Source organism: Malania oleifera, chromosome 6 (assembly GCF_029873635.1).
Source record: "Malania oleifera isolate guangnan ecotype guangnan chromosome 6, ASM2987363v1, whole genome shotgun sequence".
In the NCBI taxonomy this organism is placed as follows: Eukaryota; Viridiplantae; Streptophyta; class Magnoliopsida; order Santalales; family Ximeniaceae; genus Malania; species Malania oleifera.
The window spans coordinates 19,288,217-19,309,597 of NC_080422.1; the positions used below are offsets into that span (position 1 = coordinate 19,288,217).

At 31.3% G+C, this 21,381-nt stretch overlaps 1 protein-coding gene across 1 annotated transcript; it reads left to right on the forward strand.

The window, feature by feature from the left end:
- Positions 1-13,813: 13,813 nt before the first annotated feature.
- Positions 13,814-19,606, forward strand: LOC131156985 (boron transporter 4-like). Its single transcript, XM_058110780.1, has 14 exons — positions 13,814-13,942; positions 14,693-14,798; positions 14,898-14,980; positions 15,314-15,506; positions 15,638-15,776; positions 15,864-16,029; positions 16,109-16,275; positions 16,822-16,995; positions 17,083-17,178; positions 17,276-17,401; positions 17,667-17,986; positions 18,129-18,408; positions 18,488-18,622; positions 18,849-19,606. Exons 2-14 carry the CDS (start codon positions 14,695-14,697, stop codon positions 18,876-18,878), a joined length of 2,013 nt encoding a protein of 670 aa, XP_057966763.1. The 5' UTR covers positions 13,814-13,942; positions 14,693-14,694; the 3' UTR covers positions 18,879-19,606.
- The last annotated feature ends 1,775 nt before the right edge of the window (positions 19,607-21,381 follow it).

Here is a 21,381-nt window from a genome sequence, read left to right on the forward strand (position 1 = left end):
TTTACTTTATAAAATACAAATGGGTTTGGTTGATTTCAAAATGGGCTTGGGTTTGATTTAAAAAAGGGTTTGGATTGATTTAAAAATCAATGGGCTTCAGGTTTAGTTTAAAAGCAGGCTTGGGTTAATTTTAAGAAAAAAAAAATGGGGTCGGGCTGGATTTTAAAAGTGGGTTTTTTTTTTTTTTTAATCAAGTTGGGCCCTGGGTAGGTTTTAAAATGGGTTTTGGGCCTCGAGTGTTTTAAGTGAAATGGGCTTGGGTCTTTTGAAAGTGGGTTTGAGTGAATTTAAAGAAAATAGGTTGGGATTTTATTTTGAAAACAAGTGGGCCGTTTTTTTTTTTTTTTTTTTAAGATAGGCTTGGGGGTCATTTTAAAAAAAAATAATAAGTTGGGCCTCGGGGTTATTTTAAAACCAATTGGGCCTGGGTTTAAAAATGTGAGTACGGGCTTGGGGCTTTTTGAAAACAGGTTGTTGGGCTTGGTTCAGTCTGGGGGGTTGGGTTGGGTTGGGTTCATCTCAGGGAATAGGGTTCGGTTCGGTTCGGTTCAGTTCATCTCAGTGGGTTTGGTTCATCTCAGGTTCGATGGTGAGCTGGGTTCAAAGGGGGGTTGGTTTAGGGAGTCCGACTTGGTGGTGAGCTGGGTTCAATGCTAGGTTGGGTTCGATTTAGTCTGAGCTTCAAGTCCTTGCTTTCAATTGCATCCACAGTTCAATATTACTGAATTAGACTTAGGGAAGGAAAATCAAATTTACCTACAACCTTCCAATCCTCCGATCTTCTTTTCCTGCCTCTGAGTCTATCGAGTGTGTCTGCTAGGGTGTCTTTCTAGGAGTTTCTGAACTGGCCTCCGAGTTTTGGATGAGAGGGCACTACAACTCTGTGGGTTGCCTCTGAATCAACCCTCTTTTTGTTTTGCTAATTGCTTTAATTCTCTATGTGGCCGATTTCTCTCTTGTTTCTATGCTAATTGCTCACTATTCCCTTCTCTAAGTTTTTCGCAGAGCTCTCTCTCTAATGCTCTCTCTTCTTTATGTCTCCTTCTATTTTTTCTCTCTTCTCTTCATTTTTCGTAGAGTTCTCACTAATGCTTTTCTTTTCTCTTCTCTAATTTTTTTTTTTTTTTTGCAGAGCTCTCTTTAATGCTTTTCTTTTCTCTTCTCTCAATTTTCTTGCAAAGCTCTCTTTAATGCTCCCTCCTCTCTATGTCCTAACCTCTCTAACTCTGTGTGGCTAATTTCTCTACTCTCTCTCTCTCTCTGAGTTTTTTCTTTGCAGAGATTTCTCTCTAACTGTGCAAGCTCCTTTCTCTTTCTAATTGCCCCCCTTTGCACTATGCGAGACTTCCTATTTATAGGGAGTCTAGGCATGGTTTTGGCACCCAAATGCTTCCTAGTTGGACTCCCCTTTAATAGAATTTTATTCTAACAAAATGTCCGACTGGGAATAATTTAACAGTTGTTATTCTCTTCCTTGCCCACATGTGAATTTTCTTTTACTTATTTTTTCTGAATTTCATTTACTGACTCACTGATTCTTTTTCTTTCCATTCTGTTGAGTAGGACCTTGGGAGTATGATGTAACTCGAGCTCAAGGGATTTTCCTTTGTATTTTGTTTTTTTTGGATTTTCCTGTATTTTCCTTTATATTTCCTTGTATGCTTTCAGTTGTAATTTTCTCTATATACTTTTCGGTATTTTTCACTATGTATGTGCAAGGCATTTGACAACACCCCACTGTACCTCAACACCTTGGGCACGTGCCCTTCCCTTTTAATAAAATATGTGACCTCATGCATGCATTCCAATTTTGACTAAAATCTCATATCAAAGTTAACCAGTTTTGCACAAGGTTAACCGGTACCAAAATATGACCTTAAGTTCTTGTGAATAAGCGAACCTGGAGTCGAAATAAAAATGACCCAAAACAAAATAAAATAAAAGGGACTTGATTTTTTCTTAAAAGGATCGGAACTCAATTTAAAAATAAAAGAACTCAATTTTGGAATTTAAGGAACTCAACTAAAGTTAGAAGAACTCACTTTTAAAATTAGAATTAAAAGGACTCAAATTTTTTTAAAAAAAAAATACCAGGACTTAATTCAAAATATCGAGACTAATTTTAAAAATAAAAGATATTAATTTTAAAATTAAGGGACCCAATTGAAAGTAACTGGTACTTGAATTTGAAATAAAGGGCTCAATTTTGAAACTCGGGACTTGAGGACTTAATTTGAAAAAAGGCTCCATTTTGAAATAAACCGGGACTCACTAATCAAGACTCAAGACTCAATCGGATTTTTCGAAAAGGGTCCTCCAATTCCCAAGATTCAAAGGCAACTTTTATTATGCTGGGTCTTCTCAGAAAGATCTAGTTAAAATTGGGGTGTCTACATCATCAATTTAATTGACTTATCAAATAAAAAAAAGCTATGACAAAAGTATTGAATGAATTTTCTTAATTTTCTCAGCTTTTATTTTTCTTTCATTTTTTTTTTTCAAGATATCTTAGCCTTTGCCTATATTACATAATTTCTACTAAAATAACGAGTCTTTCGAAAAAAAGAAAACACAAAATAAATGCGAGCATGAGGGATACTAAGAAGGGGACATAAAAAATGTTGGTACTTTTTCTTTGAATTTGACATCGTCCTTTTTTTTTGATAACTTAGGGACTCCAACCACTATCGCGCCACTTTGGACACCATGGTGTGACACCAAACTCGGGGGGTGAAAGTCGCCCATCCATTGACGCACCTCTGGTAATTTACCGAAATAATGCCTCAAGGAAGAATCGAACCCGTCGCCCTTACCACTTAATCTAATCTGATTGAGCAATTTGACATTGACTTTTATTAAGTAGGAAAAACAAAATACTATAGTTTTATATATTTACTATTAGCTGATTATAGAAAAGAGGTCAATCAATTAATTGATTGGTGCAAGATATTTACATTAGGTTTTAAATTTTTTACTAAAATAAGAAATATTTTTTAAAAAACAATTAGGTAATTCGATGGTTTTAATTTCATATTTTTAAATAATCTTAAAAAAAATTCAGCAAATATTTTATATTTTTATTTGAACAAAAAAGTAATATAATTCTTTTCGCAATATGTGTAATGATAGTCATTCGCCTATTTATATTACTTTCTAAAATAATTCTGTTGTATTATTCTATAAAAAGATGTAAATTTATTTGTATGCCCTCTAAAATTTTATCATATGATTATCTTAAAATGGTGTATTCTATATATTCAATAAGTTTTTTTTTTTTTTTAAGAATTGATGATCTATGACATTAACTATAAATCATATGCTATTCTTTTAAGGGTTTTACAAATTATATAAGGAAAAATTGGAATGGTATACTTTCCATCCAAATTGAAAAAGAGCAAATTAGTAGAAGAAGATAGTGTCAATTCTACCTAAACATGCAATATTGAGAGTGGCTATTTTTGCATTACTTTATAATATCACATTTCAACTAGTCTACTCAATTAAAAGAGGAGGGGGAGCTTTAGGTGTTGTCTTTTGACTTTTCTTCCCAAAATATCATTCATCATCACCTTATTCAATATATTATACACTTTCATTTAATAAAAAGTTCATAATGAAGTAGCAAATTTTTTAACCTACAATTTTATTTAAAGCATGGCCTTGCACTTTATTTTTCTTTCAAAAAAGTCCCTTGTTAGAAATATAAAAATGTTGATATATATATTTGACATTTCATCTCAATGGATTGAAGAATAATATTAATACATCTTTAGGCAAAAAGTGCTTGTATTACGTACAAGATATTTAGGGGCTGTTTATCTGTGGAAAATATTTTTATTTGTTATTTATAATTTTTGAAAGGGTTACAAAAATTTTAATTTTTTTTTTAGTTTTTCAAAGTTCATATGACTAGTAGAAAATAAAGAGTTTTTTTCAATTGTACAAAATAGTTTTTCAATTTTATTTGTATATTTTAAAATAATTAGCCTTATTTTTTTTTTAATTTTTATCAAAAATTATATAAGTTAGTGTTTGAGATAATGAATTTTGAACTTTGAATTTAGATTTGTGTGGACTTGAAAAAACAAAATTAAGATAATTTTATATTGTATTTTGTCATCATCTAGACAAATCCAAATTCAATGTTTGAATTTTATGTTTTTAAATAGAGAGTAAGAAATTTAAAATATAGAAAAAAACAAAAATAGGTTTTCGGCCTTATGTGTGTGTATATATATTTTTAGAAAATAAAAAATAATATTTTTTAAAATTTTATTTAAAAATTTAAATGAAAATGAAAATTATTTTTAATGAGTAACTAGTGTCAATTTTTTTTGTTATTTTTTCATTGTTTGGCATATAAATGTCTTAAAATTTAAAAATTAACTGTCCTTTTTGTAAATTTTTAACAAACTAAAAAAAATAAAATTACTAGTGTCAAATTTTTTGTTATTTTTTCATTGTTTGGCATATAAATGTCTTAAAAGTTAAAAATTAACTGTCCTTTTTGTAAATTTTTAACAAACTAAAAAAAAAAAAAAATTACTTTCATAACTAAACAGGTTGTTGTATTTCGGATTTTAAAAATTTTAGCGAAATAAGATATATTTTTTAAAAAAGTTAGGTAATTCAATAGTTTTAATTATAGTTAATATTAATCCGCTAATCTATTTTTGATGCAAGTGGATGCCCTTTGTCACTTTCATAAATAATTCATCTTTGTTCATTAATTATAATTAAATTTATTTTTTCTTAAAAATAATTGTGATACATGAAATTAATTTCTTTGAGGTAAATATTAAAATTTTAACGATTTTGGAAAAATTGCTACTTTTAAAATTGAAAAGAATAAATTAGTAAAATAATGACACAACTTAATAACCATCTAAATAAGTTCTATATCTCTGAGAGGTTTATTTTTAAATTATATTTACAATACCTATGATCTATTGATTCAAAAATAATAAATTGAAGAAAAATTATATCAATGAGGAGATCAAGTAACAAAATAAAAAAACATATGTACAAATGATTATCATGTTAATTTCATGAAACTTTAGGGACCGTTTGGTATCATTATCAAAAATTAGAGAAATAAAAACCAAAAATTAAAAATAAAAACTAAAAGCTAAATACCAATAACGTGTTTGGTTAATATTTATAAAATTAGTATAAATTAAAAACTTAATTAAGAAATGTTCATTTTTTTCCTTAAATCAAATAATATTATAACAATATGACTAAACAGTTAAAGTACAAATAATATATATTAAAAAATTTATTATGATAAAATAAAATTTATTATAATTATTTTTCTTAATCGTTCTGTTTTCAAATTTTATTTTATGATGCATAACAATTGAAAAATAGTAAAAATATTTTGCGATTGGTTTTATTATTATTTTTTAATTTATATGTATTTTTGTTTTAATTAAATTTAAATTCATATGATCATTTTATTTTAAAATGTATAAAATGAATAATTTAATCCAAAAAAACTGTTTTTGAATATTCAATTTTTTGGCAACAAGTTGAGAAAACAACTGAAAATCATAAATTTTGATTTTAAATTTTTGACAAACAGTTAACAACAGGAACAAAAAAGTAACAACATAAACAAATGCATTTTTATAATTTGTTTCTTCACTAGAAAACAACAACGATACCGAATAAAGCCTTAGTTTTTTTTTTTCTTTTTCTCTTTTTCATCTTTGTATCAAACAAAAAAAAAATACTAATTGTTTAATTAAAAAAAAAAAATTCTTACTTTGCCTTTAAGAGATTTGACTTCATATTTTAAATTTGGACACAAAATATTAAGGGATGAAAAGAAACTTTCAATTGATAATCTTATATATTTTTCTTCATACAATTGAATAAAAGGAAAAATTAAGGGCTCGTTTAGTCTTGGAAACTATTATTATTTTTTATTTTTAATTTTTCAAAAAATTATAAAATTATAAAATATTTTTTAGTTATTCAAAAAATTATTATATGTATTTTTCTTGTAATTATATTTAAATTCATGTGATCATTTAATTTTAATTTTAACGTGTGTAAAATAAATAATTTAATTCTAAAAAACTATTTCTGAAAATTCAAATTTCTGACAACAAGTTGCAAAAACAACAAAAAATCATAAAATTTAATTTTTATTTTTTTGGCAAACAATTGAAAACCAGCAAGAGTAACAAAATTTGACAACATAAACAAATGCATTTTTATAATTTGTTTCTTTATTGTGGATAAACAAAAATAGAAACCAAAAAACAACAATGATATCAAAATGCCCTTAGTTTTTTTTTTCTTTGTTTTTTTTTTAAAAAATTACTAATTGTATAACTAAAAACACACAAATATTCTTACTCTGCCTTTAAAAGATTTGAAATATTAAAGGATGAGAAGAAACTTTCAATTGATAATCTCATATATTTTTCTTCATAGAATTGAATAAAAGGAAAAAAAAATAAGGGTTTGTTTAGTTATGGAAAATATTATTTTATTTTTAATTTTTAATTTTTCAAAAATAATAAAAAATATTTTTTAGCTATTTAAAAAAGTATAAAAATTTCAAATTATTTTTATGTTAGAATTGGTGTATTCCCAAGAGGGGGTGAATTTGAATTTTAAAACTTTTACCTAAGTTAAACCAGACATTGACAATATTTCGTAACCTAGGGTTCTTCTAAAAGCAGACTCAATTCACCAAATAAATAACTGAACAAAATTCCAAACATGTATAAAAGACTCAATAATTCACGATCATACACAATAAAATATAATCATTCAAGTGCTGGAATTTAAACTACGAAAATTAAGATCACGCACAAGAAATATTATCAGGGTTTGGCCAACAATGTCCACGTCCCCGCCTCAAGCTCACAAACAAGAGGATTCCACTATGACTCGTTTAACGGATGGAGCGACACCTAATACAAGACCTTATAGGATGGTGCACCTAACTTTCCTAACCGGCTCAAAGCCAATCCGGGACTATTCATAGGGCTAATCTCCCTCTTCCGATCATACATCAAGAATACAACAGATAATCAAATGTGTACAAATAAATGCTTCTAATATAAGCAAATGTGTACAACAATTACAACCCAAAATAGTACTCACAAATGATAAAGATTTATGCTCAAATGAGACCTTGTAAATCTATGTGTCAACTCTCAATAATGTGTGTATGTATATATGTGAGAGTGAGACCCTTTGTTCAAGATAATATTTTCAAAGGGACTTTTAAAACCCTAAGCAAATATCCAATAAAAAATATTTTATCAAAAATCAAGTACAATGGATATTAGGGTTTAAGCTTGCAAAGGTTTTATCAAAAGAATAATATGCAAGCTTTTGACTTTGCAATAAAGATGCCAAGAATCAAAAGCAAGGATGAGATTTTCCCAATCAATATTTATCTATATCAAATAATATGGGAACAATCACAATAACAAACTCTCAAGAAGGTTTTTCAAATATGTATGTTTATGTGAGAGTATATACCAAGAGATGATATATGAATATGCCCAATAATAAATATCTAAACTCCCTTCAAGTTGCAATTGATTTGCAAATTAAGGCGAATGAAGATGATGCTCTCTTTTTGAAATAATCAAGCAAACACAAATGATTGAAAGTATGTAAAATATGCTTGAAATTTGAGAGTATGTAAACAATAAGAGTATAAAAATCTTAGAGAGAAATTTGCTTAATCAAAATGCTAATCTCCACTTAATTTGAGCAAATGAACTTGTATTTATAGGCTTTGTCGAAATTATGGTCATTGGGGACATGCTGGGTATTTTGGGAAAATATTAATTGAGTTTAACTAAAAATAACCCAGTTTAACCTCGGTAAAAATTAAGCAACCTAAGAAGTTCGGTCGACCATTTTTAAGGTTTGGTCGATCAAGTTACTCAATTCAATCGACCAGTGTGTTTTTGAACTGAAGTGTTGGTCAACCAGACTTGAGGCGATTTTTGAACCTCCAAGGTTCGGTCGACCGAGTTAAGTTCAGTTGACCTAATTTGGATGTTCGGTCAATCGGGACAATTTTCAACTTCAAGTTTGGTCGATTAGGGCATTGGGATTTCCCCACGTGCTAGTTCGATCAACCAGTGCGTTGATGTTCATTTAAATGACGATCAACTAAATGGTCAAACTTTTGACCCTGGGGAGGTTCGGTCGACCGAAGGTCTTAGTGTGTTTTGTTTCGGTCGACCAAATGGTCAACTATTGACCTGGGGAGGTTCAGTAGACTGAGAGTCTCCGTAGGTTTAAGTTTGGTCAACTGATCATATAAGATTTGTGCATTTAAGTCCTATTTTTCTTTTGAGGTCGCCCCTATTCACATGATTATTACTTCTAAGATATGAGGGACTTTTCATGCAATATTTTAGGACCTATGGACAATCTAAGGTCTTTGGGAGCCGACCGAAAAAAATTCGGCATTGGTCGGCCGAATGGTGATTCCTAAGGTCCATCTATGGTCTTGAGCATTCATCCCTATCATGCATGCAGATGCAGTTATTACAGACCATATTAAAATATTACAGATCCAAAACTTAGATGCATTTACAACACAATATAGATAATGTCTTCATTCCTTTTGCACTTTGTATTGCTATGCCATACGCCAGGTGATATTGAATTTCAACTCCTCATGGCTTCTATTTAATTCTTACCATCCATGCATGCAAAGTAATAATCCTACACACAAACTCAATGCACAGGTAAGATACTTTGTATTTGTCATAATCAAAACGGGAGACCAAAAAAGTCAACATTTTATTTTTTTCAAAATTCACATAAAAGGTAGAAAAAAAAAAAGGGATTGTTTAGTTGTGAAAAAAAAAATATTTTTTATTTTTCCCTACATTTTAAAATAATTACAAAAAGGATTACCTTTTCTAGTTTTAAAATTATATGTGGTTGTATTTTGGATAATGGATTTTGCAGCTTGGTTTTGAGTTTGTGTGAATTTAGAAGAAATCTAAAATATAATTCGTACAAACTAAAGTCAAAAATCTAAATTTTATACTCTCATACACAAAGTATGAAATTAAAAATGTAGAAAACAATAAAATGATATTTTTCAACTAGTCTGTATTAATTTTGAAAATTAAAATAATAAGGGAATATTTTTGCAATTATATAAAAAATTTAAAAATAAAAAATGATTTCACAATCAATATTGTCAAAACTTTTCATTATTGTTCATTTATTTATTCAAATTTTGTAAAATTGAAAAATTAGCTAACTTTTTTTTATAATTTTTTAAAAAAACTAAAATGATAGAAATGAAAAATGTTTTGAACAAGTAAACAAACCCTAAAATTTTGGGTGTAACTTATCACGATACTATGTCATAACAAAAAAAATAAAAAATAAAAATCATATATAAGTATTTTTAGGTGCTTGAATTTTTCATATTTATAGTAAACTCAATAATATTTGTCCATTTTCGTATTTCAAGAATTTTAGACTCACTAAATTTAAAATGCTCACAAATTTGTTATTAAAGTAACATATATTTTATCATTTAGGCGTGACGGAATTAAATATTATTGATCTCTTAATTTCCATAAATATGAAAAGGTCATTTTACTTTGTACAATATTATGTTGGTATATTTACATAAAATAATATTTTAAAAATTTTAAAATAGTATTAGAGATTTTAAGATACCAATTTCAAGATATATACATGTAGCATATTGCATATCATATAAGCATGGAGTATATCATTATCATGTGCGTTGTACTTTTGGTTAGATTGTTCTTATGTTGCTCAAGTATCTCTTATTCTCAAATATATTTCATATTAATCTTGTTTAAAAATTTTACCTTCAGTCAGTTGGCTGAGCTTATGGTCAGTCGGCTGACCTATCCTTTCTCCTTAAGGCGTTTGTTCAATTAGTCGACTTCAGTTAGCCAACTGAGCTTATGGTTAGTCGGCTGACCTTTGTTTTTGTTTTTTTGTTTTTTTTATTTCATATGAGTTCCCAAGCTTCATATATCTTAATACTTTCTAATTTAAGCCTTGTATGATTCATTCATTCATTGAGGCCAACAATTTCCATTAGTTTCAATAAGATAAGCATTAATAAGTTTGAATAATTTTATCTTTATTCTCTATTTCAATTTTGTTTAATATTCATGTATGATTTTCCATAGATTTGATATCAATTGAAATTGAAGGATTTAGTCATAGTATTTCATCTTGGTACCTATACTTTCTTGGATCCAGATGGTTTAATAAGGGATGTTTCTTTTACTTTTCATACTTGTTTAGTTTTCACACCCTTTTTTTTTAATGGACATTCGAACTTTATATGTCCCTTTTTTTTTTACATAGGTAGCATGTGGCGTGAGTGTAAGCACTAGCATAGTTTTTAGAGGCTTTTATAAAGTATCTCATGTAAAGATTCTTTTTCTTTGTATTCTCAACCCCATTAAATTCTATGTCTTCTTTATTTAAAGACATTCTTTGATTCGTCAACGATTCCAAGTGTTTCGTCGACGAAGCCACGTGGCCAACCACCTGTATATACGCAAAAATCAGATTTTTGGCGAGAAAACCTTCCCTTCTCTGTTTTCTCTCTCTAGAATTTGGATCCTTTGCCTTCTCTCTACAATTTCGGCTTCGTTTCTCCCCGTTTCATGATTAAGTAGGTTATTTTAAGGTTTATATGGTTAATAGACTTTTTTGAACCCATATCTTATGTTAGATGAAAATATACTAAAGTTTGAGTTGATTAAACTAGGGTATTGTGATTTTAGGGTTTGGGTTTTTAAGCACCATAGACATGAGTTGAGGATCCCAGCGAGTGTTTTCTCAAGAACTCAGGTAACGTTAATAAATAATTTATAGTTTAGAATTTTATGGATGAAAGAATTATGTGAGCCTGGGAAAAAGGTGAGTATAGTTGTTATTTTGAGTTAGGTTGATTGAATTAGGAAATGTACATTATTTCAGGGTTTTGGAGTTTGGTACGTTGCGGGCATAAAATTAAAGTGGGAGTCAGGCTTTCCAGTCAGTTAGGTAAGAGAAATATGTTATGCTAGTTAAATCAAAAAATTTTACCAAAAAAGTGTAGTATATGTTTATGGGTTTCCAGAGTAAGAAATTATACAATTTTACAGATTATAGTTAATGAGTATTGTTTACTTGTATGACATGAGAAATATTGGTACAGTATAGTAATCTACATAGATTTTACAGAATTATGCTTATATAGTTTCATAAAATTATGTTACACAGAATATACAGTTTTATTTACAGAGCTATGACTATTCAGTATTTTACAGAACTATGATTTATACAGTTTATATAGATATTACAGTTTTATTCAGATATACAATTTTCATAATACCATGATATATAGATTACAGTACCATGATATACATATTACAGAACCATGATAAAAAGATATTACAGAACTATAACATACAAATATTACAATTTATACAGATAAATTTTTACAACGTTATGGTTAATACAACTTCATAGAATCATGGTTATTATAGTTGAATAGAGTCATGGTAAACCAATAAGATATATAATAATATTATATAGTATCAAACCCTGATGTGACAAATCAGATTACAGAGCATGGTACCGTAGCTATATAATATAGAGTGCAACCACATATTTTAGATAGTGTGTGAATTTTACGAGTAGTCGATCGTGCTTTGGGAGAGATGAGATTGCAGGCTCCCCGGTAGTCTGAGTTGAGGCGGTCGATCTGACAATAGAGGTTTCAGTTGAGTTATCTTGGTAGTCCAACCAGTGATAAGTCTCGTCTATGGACCGCACAACCCTGTCATAAAAAGGTTATAAATCATGATATACAACCATCCAGGGAAGTTTTTACAATTATATAAAAAAATTAAAAATTAAAAATAAAGCTTTTTCACAAGCAATATTGTCAAAACTTTTCATTATTGTTCATTTATTTATACAAATTTTGTAAAATTGAAAAATTAGCTAATTTTTTTTAAATCTTTTTTAAAAAGTAAAATGACAGAAATGAAAAATGTTTTGAACAAGTAGACAAACCCTAAAATTTTGAGTGTAACTTATCACGATACTATGTCATAACAAAAAAAAAATTAATTTTTAAAAATCATAAATATGTATTTTTAGGTGCTTGAATTTTTCATATTTATAGAAAACTCAATAATATTGTCCATTTTTGTATTTCAAGAATTTTAGACTCAATAAATTTAAAATGCTCACAAATTTGTGATTAAAGTGACATATATTTTATCATTTAGGCGTGACGGAATTAAATATTATCGATCTCTTAATTTCCATAAATATGAAAAGGTCATTTTACTTTGTACAATATTATGTTGGTATATTTACATAAAATAATATTTTAAAATTTTTATATATAATTCACATTTTTTGTCTTTGAGGAAAAAAAAATTTGTATGCCTTTCAAAATCATGATCCACTCACTCTACAAAAATAATTTAAAAATTTTTTATGAACTTAAAAAATAATGAATAATTAAAAATTATTTATACTCAAAAGTGCAAGTTAAAAAAAAATATCAAGACAGAGAAAAAGGAAAATAAATAAGGAATAATTAAAAGTTCTTTATATTTGAAAGGGCAAATTAAAAAAATAAAAATATCAAGACAGAGAAAAAGTCACAATAAAATAAAATAAATCAAAATAAATTAATTGTCCATCAATAATTTACTTCTGATATTGTAGACCAAAAAATAAAACATTCTTTCCATTATTATTCTCATTATCATTACTATTTATTTATTATTGTTATTAATTATTAATTACTGTTAACGTTCATGTTTCTCACACGCCTTTTTTTTTTTAGCTAGATTCACACGGTTTCAAGGAGTCGGCGTCCGAGATCACAGAAACGTGGCGCGACTTGATTGGGTTCCTACGCTTCGGGCAGGGCCACCAGTGCCCAGCCTGGCATTGGCTGGACAAATCTTGCCTACAACCGTAATGCCCAATGATGGTTGGCTGTCACCGTAACCTTTGCATCTCCTTAGACCAAGATCCTTCCTAATTCAAAACGTTACTCTCGTTTGGTTTGGCTCCATAAATAGTAGCATTTTCCATTGTGCCAAAAAATAAAATAAAAATTTTTTATTCCTTATTTTAATTTTTTTAAAATTTATGATAAGAATAAAAAAATTTATTTTCTATTATTTTAAAATTTTTAATATATTTTCAATGGGTGAAAAATAAGGTGACATTTTTTAAATTATTTTAATTTTAAAAAAATAAAATTATTTTTCATAACTAAAATAATCATTAAATTTGAAAGTTGTTCGAAAAGAGTATAAGTAAGTTTTCATTAATTTTAGATACCTGCTTTGTAATTATTTTTTAGTTCTAACATATTAGAAAAAATTATAAAAGATTGTTCATTGGTAGTAATTATTATTTTTATTATATATATATTTAAAAATTATTTTTTTGAATCAAAAGTTATGTGTATAAATATGAATTTCATATCTTTTATTTAAAGGGACTATTTTGACAAAAATTATTATAAATTTAATTACTTTCTCAGGTTGAATTTTCAAGCTCCAAATCTAAAAAAATAAATGTAAAACATGGGTAAGAATTTCTATTTTATAGTAATACAAATATTAATCACCATGGGCAACCATGTTCTAATTGCAACAACCAAGAATGTTGTCCTCACATGTTTGTCTGCTTGGGGATTGGCGATACCAAGCCGATTGCACCAGATGCAATCCCTTGCGTCCGCAGAGAAGCAGAACCACGGGGACGCCGCGGGCCTTTTAAAACACCCAGAACGTTGCTGGCCTCTTTCTCTCCAAGTGTGCCGCTTGCCAGTGAAGAAAGAAACTCTGCTTCAGTTTTCCACCGATTTTGTGCCTCGGCGACTCAGTCCGCCCGAGTTCAGACTCATTCATCCTTTTCCTCTGTAAGCAGACGTTATCTTCCTGCTTTTCCAATGTGTTTCCACATGCCGTTGATATTTGCTTGTGTTTTCCTGTTCTGTAGTGTTTAATCTACAGTTTCTTTTATTGGATCCATACCCAGTTGTATTTGCTCATGCATGAGATAGTAAATCGTTTTTTTTAAATATTAAAATAAGGGTAGATTGATAAAATATATGCAATGTGTGTTCAAGAACGATTTGGGTGCGTTAGATTTGCTGCGTTGTGACGATCTACTAGATTTGTTCCTGGATTCTTGCCCATGAAAAAGATTAAAGAGTATTAGCATTTTCTTTTCTTTTCTTTCTTCAGCGATTAGAGGGGTTAATGGTCTAGACTGGGAGTTTTTATAATCAGTGTTTTCCTCATATGAAACGTGTTATGAGGTTTCCTTTAAAAGCTGCTGAAAAGTCTGAAATTTGTTACTTTCGGGGTTTGGTTCTTGAATGATTGTACTGTAAAGGTCAGGTCAGGTCTTTTGGTGTATGCCTCATGGTGAAATGTTTTACAGTTTTTATTTATTGATTAATTTTTTTTTTGCATTGATCCGTTTTGCTTTTGCCTTTGTTTTTTATTTTTTTTTTCTTCTATATTTCCCAAATGCCTAGTGGGGGTAGTCTGTTTATCTTCCATTTCATATGAATTTGATCGTTATATTATATAGAGATTAGAGAATTTCAATTCATTAGATCCTTTATTTTCCTTTCCTGATTGGTGTAAGTTTCTTGTATCAGCAATGGAGAACATCAAATCTCCATTCAGAGGAATTGCAAAGGATGTCCGGGGAAGAGCATCGTGCTATAAAGAGGACTGGATCACTGGAATTTGTTCTGGAATTGGGTATTTTGCTTGCTTTGGTTTGGAACAGATTTTGATTTGTAGAACCCAGTTCTGGGGTTCCACTGTTTAACTCAATATTTCCCCCCTTATCTATGCTAGGATATTGGCGCCAACTACATATATATTCTTCGCATCTGCACTTCCTGTTATTGCCTTCGGCGAGCAACTGAGTCGAGATACAGGTTAATATCTGTAACTTGATATTTAGTTTTATCTGGTAAGATTTTGTGAATTGCAAAATCTGAGAAGATTTAATTTACTGGAATGGAGCTGAGTTATTGAAAGGCCTAACTTTAATGTTCAAATTAATCATAAATTTTACTCTCTCTTTTTACTCTCAATGTTTTGTTTTGAGAAAACTGAGATTCCAATATAACAAATTTATTTTCTTTTCCTTGGTATTTTAGCAACCAAATGGAATAGAAACAGAACAATTTTTTTACTACCCTCTTCTCACCTTTTGAATTCTAAAATATCATGGATGAGCTTGAAATTTTATGTTTTTATGCATGTAGATGGAAGCTTGAGCACTGTGGAAACATTAGCTTCTACTGCTATTTGTGGTATCATACACTCGATACTTGGCGGCCAACCTCTTTTAATACTAGGAGTTGCAGAACCCACTGTTATAATGTACACCTATCTGTACAATTTTGCCAAGGGAAGGGAGGATTTAGGACGGGAACTGTTCTTAGCTTGGGCTGGATGGTAACCAAAACTCTCTCTCTTTCTCTCTTTCTCTTCCTCCCTCTCTTACGCGCACACATACACTACTATTGGGTTTTTGTGATTTTGATCTTTGATATGCTCTTGATATTTGTTTTAAATTACTTCCACAGGGTTTGTGTCTGGACAGCTCTCCTTCTGTTCCTTCTTGCTATATTTAATGCTTGCGCTATCATCAATAGATTTACAAGAATTGCGGGCGAGCTCTTTGGCATGCTGATTGCTGTTTTATTCATTCAAGAGGCTATCAAGGTACAGACACCTTAGAAAATAATACAGATGGTATATTTTAGCACAGTTGATAGGTTGTTTGACTGTGGACGAATGTTTGAATTGAAGGGAGTTGTAAGTGAGTTTGAAGTTCCCAAATCTGAAGACCCTACAAAAGAGAAGTATCAATTCCAGTGGCTTTACATGAATGGGTTACTTTGTATCATATTTTCTTTTGGCCTTCTCTACACTGCCTTGAAAAGCAGAAAGGCAAGGTCATGGCAGTATGGCACAGGTATGTGAACTGAGTAACTTGCATCATTAGGTTTAGTACAGCTCTTGTCCGGAATCTAAAATAATATCATGGTCTGCAGGGTTCTTGAGAAGTTTAGTTGCAGACTATGGGGTTCCTCTAATGGTCTTGGTGTGGACAGCGCTGTCATTTAGTGTGCCAGGCAAAGTCCCATCTGGAGTTCCTCGAAGGCTTTATAGTCCTCTTCCTTGGGAATCTGCATCAATATATCATTGGACAGTGATCAAGGTAAACTTTCTATAAAATGTTCAATTTGTTTCATTACCATTGCTCTGTTCATCACAAGAGGGACATTCCTGTCCCCACATTCCCCAAAAAATGTATGATTCAAAAAGTTTCATTTGCTATCATGAACTTATAGCGGGCTTATATGCATTATCTTTTAGGTTTCATCTATTTTTTCATTAATGAGAAAGAAATACCTGGTTTCACAATTATTGCGAGGTAATAGTGTTGCTCTCTGTGTCAAAAAGAACTGGAGTTGCCACATGCTTCTGTTCATGCTAAGAAAAGTATTTGTGCACGTGTCCCAAATTTCCATTATGGTTAGGGACAGTTGGAAATAATGGAAATCTTACTAGTAAAAGCTGTTGACTAGTTGCAAACTGAGCCGTATCATTGCATAGTTTTGACAATGAAATGATTTCCTTGCAAACAAGTTTGAGTCTTCTGTACCTTTTATTTGGTTGAAGATTGCATTCCGCCTATTCAGGCAGATTCATGACAAAATATATTTAGTAACAATGTAACATATGTCACGTGCTCAAATTGCAGGATATGGGGAAGGTGCCTTTGGCATACATATTTGCGGCCTTTATTCCAGCTGTGATGGTAGCAGGCCTTTATTTTTTCGATCATAGTGTTGCATCTCAGATGGCACAGCAAAAGGAATTTAATCTCAAGAAACCTTCTGCTTATCATTATGACATATTTTTGCTGGGACTTATGGTACGTATCACCAATTTCCAGTATATTTTCCATGTTGCAATCTAAATTTCATCAAAATTAGCATTTCTAATTTGAATCAATGGTCAGACACTGCTTTGTGGATTGTTTGGGCTGCCTCCTTCCAATGGTGTCTTGCCACAGTCCCCCATGCATACGAAGAGCCTTTCTGTTCTTAAAAGACAGGTGGGAGTGTGGAAGTTCAAATTTAGTTTTGGTGTTACTTGTTATAGTTGTTTGTAAGTGGGCTGGTTTTGACGCCAACACAATTGATTCTTTGCAGTTGATTAAAAAAAAGATGGTAGAGAGTGCCAAAGAAAGCATAAAATCGCAAGCTAGCAACTCTGAGATCTACGGCAGGTTGCAGGCTGTGTTCATAGAAATGGACAGCGCAGTTGACACTCCAATTGTAAGCTTTTTAATCAAAATAAACTATGTAAAAGAGGATATCTTTAGTTCAAGTGGGTTCACTTATTGCTTGTTAATCATATAAATGGAAAGAAGAAAATTTGCTTCTAGGATCCTAATCCATTCCCCGCACCTCCCCCCCTCCCAAAAAAAAAGGCATATAAAGGAGAGAATTTAAAACATGATGAGTATAGTACCTGCTAACTTCAGAATAATGAAGTACTATTTGTTATCATTCCGTAATGGTATCATGGGCTTTTTTACAGAGTGCAACAGTGATAAAAGAACTGAAAGACTTGAAGGAGGCAGTTATGAATAGTGAAGATGAAAAGGGAAACACCAATACATTTGATCCAATGAAGCACATTGATGCCTACTTGCCCGTAAGAGTTAATGAACAGAGAGTGAGCAATCTGTTGCAATCCCTGTTTGTGGCAGCATCAGTATGTGCCGTGCCAATAATAAAGAAGATCCCTACTTCAGTTCTGTGGGGTTACTTCGCCTACATGGCCATTGACAGCCTTCCTGGGAACCAGTTTTGGGAAAGGATGCTACTTCTTTTCATTTCTCCTGGAAGACGATACAAGTAAGTCACCTTGTTATGTAGGAAGTTGTTCAATATGTTGTGTTGAAAATCAATTGAGATGAATCAGGATAGCACAAATCCACTGGGGTTTTTTTTTATTCATAGCTTAAAGAAAAATATCTAACTGTAAACTTTTCCACAGGGTCCTTGAAAGGGTTCATGCTTCTTTTGTGGAGTCAGTACCATTCAAATACATAGCTACATTTACGCTTTTCCAGTTCGTATATTTTCTGGTGTGTTTCGGAGTGACATGGATACCTATTGCTGGAATACTATTCCCCTTGCCCTTCTTCCTTCTTTTAAGCATAAGACAGCACATCCTGCCGAAGTTCTTTCCGCCACGTCATTTGTGGGAACTGGATGCAGCTGAGTATGAGGAAATTGCTGGTACTCCGAGACCGTCCCTCAGCTTCAATTTGCGGGTATGTGATTTCACATTGTTGGTGTTGTGGTTAACCTGTAATGCAAATGGTATTAATCCTCGATTTGTGTACTTATCAGGAAGCAGAAGCACCTAGTTTTGTTGACGAAAATAGGGGGTTGGATATTTGTGACGCTGAGATCTTAGATGAGCTAACAACCAGCAGAGGGGAACTTAAACTCAGAACTGTAAGCTTTAATGAGAGGCGTGGCCAGGTACAGTACTAATCTTAATCCCTTTTCTAATCTAACAAGTATGCACCAATCCATCCGTCATGTTTCTTACCTTTGCACATTTTCACATCGATTATTTGATGTAATTGTATGCCATTGTGCAAATCATGTGTCATATATTGATCAACTTCTGCATGAAGGGATTTGATTATCCACATTTCTGCTAGAAGCCTGAAACTAAGATTTGTAAATTATTATGTCATTGCAGGTTCATCCAGGAGACAAGAGTGTAAAATGAGCAAGAGATAAGTTGGATCATGGTGGAAATGAGTGTCCACGATGATGATGACGATAACGATAAATTTAGGCAAAAGGGAGAATGATGTTATTGTTGGTTTACACTATCACCCAATTGTTGGGAAAAAATGCCATTTTTGTTGTTTAATTTATTGATTAACCACGGGGTTAGAGCTGTTTATCACTGTGCAAATGTAAATGCTGTTCTGCAGTTAGGCGCTAATGGAGGGATTGTGAAGTTCCATTTTCACCATTATTGTGACAAGAAGGCCTTCTCTAACAAAATTTTAGCTGTCAAGGTGGTCAAATAAGGGGAGAACCTTTTCATTAGAAGTGGGAAGAAATGGGAGTTTCACTTTGTAAATTATGGAAAGCCACATTAAAAAATATGTATATATGATAGCTGTCGTATGGCCTGAACATGTTGAAGAGAGAAGCTTTTCGTGAGGGGAATTTGCCTCTTTTAAATCATGAGAAGTTGCAATTATAAACATCATGTTAGCTGTCAAGCCGCCAAACACATAATAAAAAGGAAGGACCTTTTCAAGAGAAGGGGAAAACATAGGGGATGACAAAGGAGGATCCTCTGTTTTGATTGACAAAAGAAGATGAACGTTCTCCGTTGATCTGTTTAATTATTTATATGACATGTATTCTTAAAGAGCGGTTGAATGATTAGCTATAAAATATATTATCATTATCTTAATACAATATAGTTATGTTTGATCACCCTCGTTATTTTTATTTATCATTTCCTCACCCTAAATTGTGGCTATGACATGAATCACATGATTTGTTTGAAGCATTTTCTTTTTATTTTTTTTGGCGTTGGAGTTTGGAGAATTTGGTGAAATTTTGAGCATGGGTATTGAGTTCAACTAAGTTATGAAAGAGATTATCATACTAAAAATTGAAATAGATGCAAACCAATTTCTTGCACATTTTTTTACCTGCAATATTACTTTTTGTTTCATTTTTAAAAATTGCATCGGCCCAACTAGCACTTGAAGAAAAAGGGACAAAAGAACACAATCAATCATAGTGGTCAAACCCCAAATCTAGTGCCTATATCCACTCTTTAAGGATGTGATCTTAACTATTACAATAAGGGCGGCAAAGTTTGTTTGCTCTCGGTGCATATTAGCTTGATTTTGCTAACAAAATTGAAGCCCTTGTCGCCACAATCGTACATCTAAAATTTCAAGTCAATTAGAGTCCATTTGGTCGTCAATCGAGTATGCAAGTGGGTTTCTTCTTCTCTACATCTTTTTCGTCAAGCTGTTGCCAACCCTCTTTTTCTTCTTTTCTTTTAATTTCCAGCACACCCACTCGCACACACAACCCAAATTTCCTTTTAGTTATATATTTAATTTTTTTTTTTAATTTATAAATTATCCCTCTTTTTATTGTCGTGAGGAGGGATGCCCAGCAATCTCCCCCTCCCTACTCGCGAGGAGACGTCTTGAAGACTTGCAGCCACATTGCAAAAGTCAAGCTTCCTATGAGGTAACATCTTTGTCATCATAAAACTCCATTCTCATTCAAGTGAATTTCCTCAAGATGTATAAGTTTCTTCTCTAGTGTATCTCAAATCTAGTGATACCTCACCTCAATATGCTTCAATATCAAATGAAATGTTGAGTTCTTGCTAAGCTAAATTGTACTCTGGCTATCACAATGCAACATATAATTTTCTTTTTTAATGTTTAGCTCCCTTAAAAAAAATTTCATCTATAGGAGCTCCTTTGAAGCTTCAGTGATAATGATATATTCAGCCTCTATACTTGATAGGGTAATAGATTTTTGTAGTTTTAATTGCCATGACATTGTGCCACCTGTAAAAGTCATCAAATGCCTAGATGTTAATTTTCTAAAGTCAACATCCCATGCCATGTCAGAGTTAGTGAAACCATTTAACTCGGGCTTTCCATTAGCAAAACATAGACAAACTTTAGATGTACCACTGAGATATTGAAGTATCCATTTCACCGCCTCCCAATGTTGTTTATCTAGATTAGAAAGAAAATGACTTACCACACCAATTGCATGAGCTATATCTGGTCTTATATATACCATGGCGTACATCAAACTACCAACTATAGAAGCATAAAGAACCTTTTCCATGTTCTCCTCTCCATCACTTGTAGGACACTCTTTAGAGCTGAACTTGAAATTACTTATAAGTCGAGAACTTACTAGCTTCGCATTGCTCATGTTGAAGTTTTCCAACACCTTTTCAATATACCTATCCTAAGAAAGCCAAAGCTTCATATGCTTCTTGTCATGAGATATTATCATGCCTAGAATTTGTTCTGTCGGCCTCAAGTCCTTCATTGCAAACAGTTTGCTCAACTTTTTTCTTTAGGTTAGCTATTTTCTTAGCATCATGACCAACAATCAACATATCATTCACACAAAGCAAGAGAAGAATAAAATCATTACTATAAAATTTCTTAACGAAAGAACAATGATCAGAAGAAGTCTTACCATACCCATGTTGTGAC

Bases quoted from the DNA above. Each gene is read 5' to 3' on its own strand.
- LOC131156985 (XM_058110780.1), top strand. From the start codon at position 14,695: ATGGAGAACATCAAATCTCCATTCAGAGGAATTGCAAAGGATGTCCGG. The intron at 16,030-16,108 runs GTATGTGAACTG...CATGGTCTGCAG, and splicing joins GTCATGGCAGTATGGCACAG to GGTTCTTGAGAAGTTTAGTT. The intron at 17,402-17,666 runs GTAAGCTTTTTA...GCTTTTTTACAG, and splicing joins GCGCAGTTGACACTCCAATT to AGTGCAACAGTGATAAAAGA.